Genomic DNA, 9,293 nt, shown 5'->3' on the forward strand with positions numbered 1-9,293 from the left:
ACGATATGAGAATCGCCCCTGCATTATGTTATCTGAGGGGTGCAAATAGTATGGTGAACTTGTTGAATCTTGATGATCGGACATGACAAGATTACAAGGGAATTGTCGCCAGGGATGCAGGAGTCCGATGAATTCACAGTGGAGACTCTACGGAAATACCAGACGGCAAAGGGCAGCAGAAATTAAGTCCGGTCATCGGAGGCTCTAATACCATGACAAAATGAAATGAAAGAGGAACTCCGCGTATACATTGCACGGACCCCCTGTACTATGGGTGTCAGTAAACCGTTTAGACTCTTTAAAAATTTTTAAAAGTTGATCTTCGCCCCTTCGAGCACGGGAATCATCTAACGAAAAGGAAAATAGCTTTTAATCACCTCAACTATGGCTTTCCAATTCCAACTGTGCATTAACCACATTCTATTGGTAACCTATTTTGTGGTAATTGTGGTTCAAAATATACAGAAATTAAGTATCTACTTTGGAGCATTCCATCTCAAGATGGATGGCTAATACAACATAAAAGAACAGAGGTGCATTCATCGAAAATTCTTGTATTATTGTTACTCTAACCTAAAGAGTAACAATAGTACTTTCATGTTTTTATCCAATAGTACTTTCACAAAAAAAAAAAAAGTATGGCGCGTGGATGCAGACAGAGAAGCATCAATGAACGGTTTTACTAAAACGGGTCAAACTGCTCTTCGGCTATATCATGGGTTCGGTAACGAGTCACTGAAAGATGATATATAAATACAATATAAGTGGCGCAAGTTCAAAGTGATCCCTTCTGAAGCAGAACTCAATACAGCAAAAGCTTTGGGGAAGAATGCACACAAGATCGGCAGATGAAGAAAGGGGAGATGTACATGTCGGAAAAATAAGTTCTTAAAAGACAAACAAGAGCTCAATGGATGCAAGTAACCAACAGAACCATCATTGTCCATCTCCCCAAATCATAGATTGTGGTCCGATTCAGCGGCCATTAGGCTCAGTGGCCCTAGGTCGACAGCCTATCTGCTCAAGAAACTTCGTGAGCCTCATGTGCTTTGAAGCCCACTGCTCTGCCAATTTTTGTTCCTTCGCTTCAGCGTCCCTCCTTAGACTCGCCAACTGTTCTCTGTATTCTGCTTCAATCCTCTCCAGAGTCGCCTTCTGTTCCTCCCTAAGGGCCCTTACCTTTGATTCTATCTCCTCCATCTTTTCCCTCCTTCGACATGCTTTTTCAGACTCTAGCTGCAGCTCCACCCTTTTAAGCCTCCAGGCTGCTTCCTTCTTATGTGCTGCCCAAGCTCTGTGCCCCTCCTCCAACTCCCTGCAGCATTCTACAAGCTCAGAGACAATTGCACCATCACCACCTCCAGGAACTGCCCCATGTTGCTGCAAACCGCCCAAGACAAGGGGAGTGCCATCCCCTCCTCTTTCAGGTTGTAACCATGGGATGGCAGGAGCTGGTGTAACAGTTGAGGGTGACAGGGTTAGGGTAACAGAAGGGGAGAGTGGCCTCACTGTAGGTGTGCCATTGGAACTGGAAAGCCATGGGGGAAGCAAGGTTGGTGGAGGTGCAGGCTGATCAGAGTGAAGGAAGGCTCCATTGGAGGTGGCCATGAGGAATGGTGCAGAACGTTCTTTTACCAGCTTCTCTGCAAAAGTCTCAAGAATGCGGTCGTACTTTCCTTCCTCTATAGGATCAAGGGCCTTGGTGCTCTCCTTTTGCTCCCTCTGCTGTTTCTCCTTGAATACTTCCCACCACTTGCCTAGCCTCTTAGCAGTACGGCCAGGAACCTCAGCTGCAATCTTCTTCCACTTATTTCCGTGCTTTGCCTGGAGATGAATGACAAGACGCTGTTCCTCCTCGGTGAGGGATCCCTTCTTGATGCCAGGCTTGAGGTAGTTCTTCCACCTTTCTAAACAGGATTTTGCATCCCTATCAAGGGGTGTATTCATGCGCTGGGATACGAGGTTCCATTCCCTTGGGCCATACTGCTTCACATAGGCACGTAATATAGCGTCTTCTTCAGCCCTCCAGCGTTGCCTCTCCTTCATTTCCAGGAGCAAACATCACTGCCCATTGCCTTGGACTCGGGTTCTTCATAATGTATCTAAAAACAAAAGAAAATCAAAAAAGGTTACAGGACCATCTGATGCAACAGACTATTCCTTGAATGAAGTTAGACAGATGAATTTAGTATCTAGGTGGGGTCATAGGTGTTGCACATAAAAGATTGTAGGAACTTGAGTCCCTGTCCCCCCTCCCTGGAAGGGGACAACAAGCACCAAATAATTTATCAATTAGCATCACCAACTCAGCCACATTCCAACTGTTTCAAGGGCTCATTTCTGAATATAAAGACATTACTAAACCAAAAAGCACCTCACCAAATAATTTATCAATTAGCATCACCAACTCAGTCACATTCTAACTGTTTCAAGGGCTCATTTCTGAATATAAAGACATTACTTCACCAAAAAGCATCTCATCATCATTAAACCAAGCAAATGCTTTCTATCTCCATGTTCCCATCAGACATAATTTAGCACATAGAAACATGCACAAATCATCAATACAAAACAACAGATAATTAACGATGGCAGTGTCAGAACGGCAAAGAACCCAAATGTGTTATAGGTTTTTGCTTGTGTAGTTAAATGCATAAGCTTGTGTAGTTAAATGCATAAGCTTGTGAGTGTCATTATTGTGAATTTGTTAGCACTAAGCAGTAGGAATGAAATCTATAAAACCCACTTAAACAGAAAGACTACAAGTTAGAATAACTGTAATTATTTGATTACTTGATAATTAATTATTCCACCCATTGGCCTATTCATCTTATCCATCATCATCACATCTAAGCCTTATCCAAACCATATGGGGTTGGCTACATGACTCCTGTTTCCACCCTGGCCTATTCATCAAATCCCTGTTTCAGTAAACTGAAAACAGGATGGATTCAGATACTTCATGCTTCTAGTACCACGTGACAAATAAATCAACTAGGGGCATCAGTTTATTGCAACCAAAATTTCTGTCCACAAAGCACAACTTTCATTCTAATATCAAGAATGAAAATCGAGCATTGGAGGGGAGACAAGGAGATCAAAATTAAAAGCTGCATCTTTTCTTATAATTGCCGGTACAATACTACAGTAACTAAATCAGTTTCCAAATTACCCCAAGGCCAGAAAAATCAAAACAAATGTGAAACTAGTCCAAGCCTCCAAGGCCAATCTTAGATCAGCTATTTGGTTCAATAACCGTCCAAAATTTCAAAATGACAAATTAATTATCACAAAGAACTGGGAATTCTTTTCAGTTAACAGGAAATAGAACAACCTGGATTTTTATATAAAAATAATAATACAGGCCCTAAGCTACTAAACCGGTTAAGAGCCTAACATTTTTTTCCATAAGAGCTGATGAGGGTGGATTTTGCCCTCCAGTGAAATTGTGACACTTGGCACCTCATGCAAACCAAGTGCAGCCTCTTGACAACTAGGCAGCTCAAGAAGCTCGGGCAGCTCGGTAGAGCTTGCCACAACTTGCCACTTAAAGACAGCTCGGCATGGCTCGCCACAGGCAGCTCAGCATAGCTCAGGGAGCTCCATATAGCTAGGGGCAGCTACCTCGTCAACTCGACACCTTACAGGTAGCTCTGCACCTAGTCAGATCATCACCTTACAGGTAGCTCAACACCTAGTCAGCTTGGCACCTTACAGGTAGCTCGACACCTGGTCAACTCGGCACCTTACAGGTAGCTCGACACTTAGGGGCACCTCGGCGTATCGCAGGAAGATCTCCTGCCTGACAACCATACCTGACAGATTCTGAGGCCTGCGTCCACGTCTCTCGCTAGGCGGCGCCATGCCTGCCAGTCCTGAGAACTGTCCCTTGACTGGCAAAGCCGTACTGCAGTAGCCGCCTGCACCCGCCACCTCAGCTCTGGCAGTAACGACTGCGGCAGAGAGACAAAGGCGGTTACGCCTGACTTGGCAAAGGCTATTACACCTGATTTGACAGGACACCACTATATAAGGACTCCGACCCCCAAAGACAAGGGGGAGAGAATGAAAAAATGGAGGTAATCCTTACTCTCTAACTCTCTCATTTCTCTCCAAGCTCCCTACAATCAAAATGCTAACTTGGGCATCGGAGAGTCCCCGGGTCCCCTGTGATTCAGTTCTCGCAGGTCCTTCAGCTCCCGCCACCGACAAAGGAGAGGAGATCACCTCATGCAAAGGGAAGCAAAGTAACTCTCCACTAGGGAACTCGTCACCAGGTAGCTCTCCACCAGGAAGCTCGTCACCAGGTAGCTCTCCACTAGGGAGCCCGTCACTAGGTAGCTCTCCACTAGGGAGCTCGTCACCAGGTAGCTCTCCTCTAGGGAGCTCGTCACCAGGTAACTCACCACCAGGGAGTTCACCACCAAGTAGCTCTCCACCAGGGAGCTCGTCACCAAGCAGCTCTCCACAAGGTAGCTCTCTACCAGGTAGCTCTCCACTAGGGAGCTCGTCACCAAGTAGCTCACCACTAGGGAGCTCGTCACCAAGTAGCTCTCCACTAGGGAGCTCATCACCAGGTAGCTCAACACTAGGGAGTTCGCCACCAAGTAGCTCATCACCAGGCAGTTCGCCACCAGGGATCTCCATCACCCTGTGAGTCATAGGCCACCTGAGAGTAGGTCAAATGACGAGGCACTTAGCCAAAAAGTTGGAAGATCACAAAAAAAAAAATGGTACGTGACCAGAGACGGTTACATCAAGAGCCAACTATGATTTTAGACTAGAAAAGAAATGACACTAGAATGGTAAATTCAAATTGAACAACTTTTTTGTTCAATTTAAATCCTATTTGATTCTATACATATGTTATACGATTAACTGAAAATGGTTAAATGAAGTGGAAATTAAATTCAGTATGATAATGATACTGAGATAATTTTGACCTAATTTCCATTGGCTGAATTTTGAACTCACAGGCTCTCCACCTTAAATCAATTCCTTGAGCCACAAAAAGAGCCTCGATAAGAAGAATAAAGAAATAAGATATTTAGGTGCCCACCAGAAACAAAGGCAACAAACTCCCCGAATCTGATATTCAAATTATCAGGTTACAAGCACACCCCGTAGATTTTAGGGATCAATGCTGCAATTCATCCTTAGAGACCAGTTATAAGGCGATATATAACAAACTCCAAGTAAAAAAATAAGAAAAATTCACCACATTTTAAAGTATCTTGCTCCCACACAGCCATCTGAATAGTTGGTTCTCATTGTTTCTCGAAATCAAAAATGAGAAAAAAAATTCCTAGTATAACCAAAATACATGAGACCTTAAACCTTCAATCTGCTAAATCCCAGTAGAATCAATTAGCTTTTTATTTGAGATGCTAAAATTCAAAGGGGAAAAGGGAGAGCTTGACCGACATCAACATAGACTTGGTATGATATTTTCTGGATAAACATATTTGAGATGCTCTCAAAAATTTTACTGGAAACAGCAGGAACAGTGCCATTAGGATGCGCATGTTACTTGAGAGATTTCAAACTTCTTGAGATGTTACGTAGTAGTTTTTGGAATTAGGTCGGAGTAACCGAGCTTATTCACAGTGGAGAGCATGCTAAACAGAGGCTTTTAAAGCCAAGCAAAAAAGCAGAACAAAAATAAAAATAAATAAATAAAAAAACAAAAGAAAGTGAAGAGATTCTGCCTAAACAAAACAGTTAAACTCTCTTCAATGGAAACTAAGTGAACCAACTCCACGGCGTCACTAAATCTAACATCTCAAGCATACAAATACATCTCTAGAAAGAAACCTTAAGAATGTATAAATCAAAACAAAGCATCAAAATGCCAGTGATAAATTACTGGATAATCATATGAAGCTGTCTAAACAGATATAAAACAAAGACAGAAAGAGTCAGAAATCGAAATTCTCATTAAAAACATAGAGTGAAAAAAGATAAAACCCTAATTTACATCAACAATGAAACTGGTTCTCTGAATCTTCTTCGCGAAAGAAAATAAAACAAGTAAAGAAAATACCACTAGCACTGTTTCCTAATACACACATTATAAAGAAGGAGAGAAATCCAGCTGGAATTAAAGAACAAGGAAACAGCTTACATGTAACTAAGTAAGCAACACTAAGCTTCCTCTTCGACGCATCTCCAAAAATTGTGCAAAATCAGATAAGTTGGAACAGGACAGGATTCAAAACGAAATTGTTGCTGCCTTGCTGGTTAAAACCCTAGAAAGAGAAAGAAATCCCTAGCTAGAGTGAGAAGAAGAAAATCTTCTAAGCAGTAAAACGAAAGGCTCACAGGAGGAAGAGAGATTTTAGGGAATTTCATTTTTCATTTTTTTCTTTTCAAATAAAGAGAGAGAGAGAGAGAGAGAGAGAGCTGACAGATGCGGAAAAGGAGGGCACGCGAATGGGAAGAAAAAAGGCGGTCGAGATTCAACGTCCAAGGTCCGTGCTGACGTCGGGAGGGAATGTGCTATCGTAAGCCCAGAGGTGCCAACTGCCAGGAGAAAATTTGTGCAGTGCGCGCGCGACAGAGAAAAGAGAGAGAAGTGAATGTATGAAGGGAGAGGGCGAGGGGGGCGTACGCTCGATTTCAGAGCTTAAACTGCGCCAGTAACGTCAATTCGCGCTTTCTCCGTCGCGCAGTTTCGCGGGCGTAACAAACCAATTATAGTTATTTAAATATTAATTTACGGTATTAACGGAGAAATTAATTAAAATTAATCTGAAACAGAAACAGTTGGTCAACAACGAAACAAAACGGAGTGTTAAAGAGATAAGAGACAGGATATGTGAATTGTGACACAACAAAAATTAGTAACAATAATTTACTCTCTGATTTTTCCCTACTTCGGTCACGTTTTATGACATCTCTCTCGTCACCCCCACTCTCCTGAAGGACTTGTCAAACCGACGCCCAAGACGTGACAACAGATAAACAGAAAATTTGAAATCAGGTTATCCTTTTTTTATCTTCGTTGTTATCGTGAATCCAGTTTTCTAAACCACATTCACGCCTTTGATCGCGCAATTAGATATCACCGTCCATAAACATGATCATCTACCGTATGATGATAATGTTTGATGTTAAATAAAGCATTGACGCGTAAACCGTAACGGGACCATCTTGAGAAAGGGTGGGATCGGAGATTGAAAACGGAGGAAGGGAAGGATGTGCCACCACAGTGCCAGGGCCATCATCTATGGCCCACGAAGAGAGAGAGGGGATGTTCATCCTTTCATCTTCTCCAACGATGGTGAGCAGAAAAGGTTCCCGAGGTCGCACAGCCTTGGGGGACTGTAGTCCGCGTTTCGCGGCACAAGGAGACGAGTCGATGGGGACTCGACTTCTGCTCCCCGGCTCAGATAGTCAGATGTCAGCGATACGTTACGTCGTTTTCTCTTCCCGCTGCGCCTACGCGGTCCCCCACTCTCCCTTTATTTCTGGGGCAAAAGTACATAACCCCCTCTTCCCTCCCCTTATACCCTAACACCCTCTTCTTTACCTCTTTTTACACATCATGCCCTCTCCCTTCCTCCATGGATCCGACGGTTTATATAATTATATTATATGAACCGATACAGCAGCAACCAAAACACAACACACCTCAATTAACCAAAACCGAAACTGATATTGATAAGGCCTGATCGATGATATTCACAACCAACATACCGCATAAAAGGTAGGGACTAGGGGAGTAGGGGAAGCGGGAAGGAGAGACAGACAACATCCACAGCCCACAGCTGATCTTCAATTCAAATTCAAATTCAAAGAGACGTAGTTTTGTCCGTTGGATCCGCACCGGATTCATGGGTGAAGGGCATTTTGGGGATAAAATGCGGTGACATGACGTATCAGACGTATTGTAAATTTGAGGGAGATCCGGGTGTCTATTCCCTTTCTGAAAAAGTAAAGCCTTGGTGGTGGAGAAGTTATACGATACGCCTTTCTCTCTCTTCTTACTATATATTTTTTTAATTTTACTTGTGTTTTTCAAGTTGTATCCATTTCAAGGACCTGATGGAGTGGTCCATTCCCTGCATCTACAGTTTCTGTAGCTCATAGGCTTCCACAATTAGATGGGAACCCTTTTGTACTGCTTCACATCATGAGGTACAAGATTCCAATCCAATTGTGGAATGAGGTTCCTACAGCGCTTCTAGCATATCCTTTTCTGGGTTCATTTGCTTTGATTTGTTGGAAGATATATATGCAGTACAAAGCAAAAGCTGCAGAGAATAATATAGGGATCGGTGACGGTGAGGGACTCTTGAGAGAGGGTTTAAAAATCCTTCCCCCTTTTTAATTTTTTCTTTCTTTTCGCGTTCTGTGTTGTCTTGGCATGCTTCAAGGGAGAACTGTGGGCCCACTCCCAGGATCACCAACATCACCGTGCCATCTGTCATTGGGATGCAAATCTAGGTATCAATGGCAACGGTGTCGTGTCGTGTCGTCCCGAACTTGTCTCTGGACCCACCAAATATCCCTTGAAAATTTGAAACGATCAATAAAAGATGCAAGGTCCATCAATCAAACGGTAGGCTTCAGAAGACTTATCAGGAGCTGTAAGACACGACAAGACACATGATAAAGAACGATAATGCAGTGATGTAAACCCATCAAAGGGCCCCACGAAGGGCCTTTCCAGATTCCATACGTACAAGGTGCAGCATAGCATTCGGACAACGGGGGCCACTAACAGGTACTTAAGGGAGCGTTTGAACAGGCCGGATCCAGAGGGTCACCGGGCACGGGCACAGCTAGGATGACTAAGCAAGGCCAACCATCAACAACATTCATACACCAACCAAAGCCATAAACATAAAAAACATGCGCATTGCACAGATTTTGTTCGAAACATGCAGGAACCTGAACCCGGTCCATTTTTCCGAATTTGTTCGAAAGGTTCCAATTTCCAAACGTACTCTAGATTTTTTTTTCAGCAGTGTTTGGATGCGATCTTTTCCCCAACGTATTGACTCAAAAATTGCAACTTTTCCAGATGTATTTATTTGGGGCGTAGGAGCAGGCGGGAGGGACGTACAACACTGTATTTTTCCCAAACGCGTTTTCCAGTAGGCTGTATTGTATTCGTCGGATTAGGGTTCAAATGGATTCAGCACCTCACCCTTCCTTCCAACTTGAAAATTCGCCTTTTTGTTTTTGTCAGTTTGCTGCCTACGATTCAGTATCAACTTCTCTGAGTTGTTACATCCTTTGTTGCAGCAAAAAATAATTTACATAACAAGGGATTTGTTTTGTAGATT

At 43.2% G+C, this 9,293-nt stretch overlaps 1 protein-coding gene across 1 annotated transcript; it reads right to left on the reverse strand.

Annotated features, from left to right (window-relative positions):
- Positions 1-650: 650 nt before the first annotated feature.
- LOC148870536 (transcription factor AS1-like) lies at positions 651-7,470 on the reverse strand. The gene is made up of 3 exons (XM_088970229.1): positions 6,408-7,470; positions 6,125-6,248; positions 651-2,102 (listed from the first exon to the last, which is right to left on the reverse strand). The coding sequence occupies exon 3, from the start codon at positions 2,044-2,046 to the stop codon at positions 976-978; it is 1,071 nt and encodes a 356-aa protein (XP_088826355.1). The 5' UTR covers positions 2,047-2,102; positions 6,125-6,248; positions 6,408-7,470; the 3' UTR covers positions 651-975.
- Positions 7,471-9,293: the final 1,823 nt, after the last annotated feature.

Source organism: Nelumbo lutea, chromosome 2, assembly GCF_056320005.1.
Source record: "Nelumbo lutea isolate HS-2025 chromosome 2, American lotus-T2T, whole genome shotgun sequence".
NCBI lineage: Eukaryota > Viridiplantae > Streptophyta > Magnoliopsida > Proteales > Nelumbonaceae > Nelumbo > Nelumbo lutea.

Coding starts and splice junctions, on each gene's coding strand:
- LOC148870536 (XM_088970229.1), bottom strand. CDS start 2,046: ATGAAGGAGAGGCAACGCTGGAGGGCTGAAGAAGACGCTATATTACGT.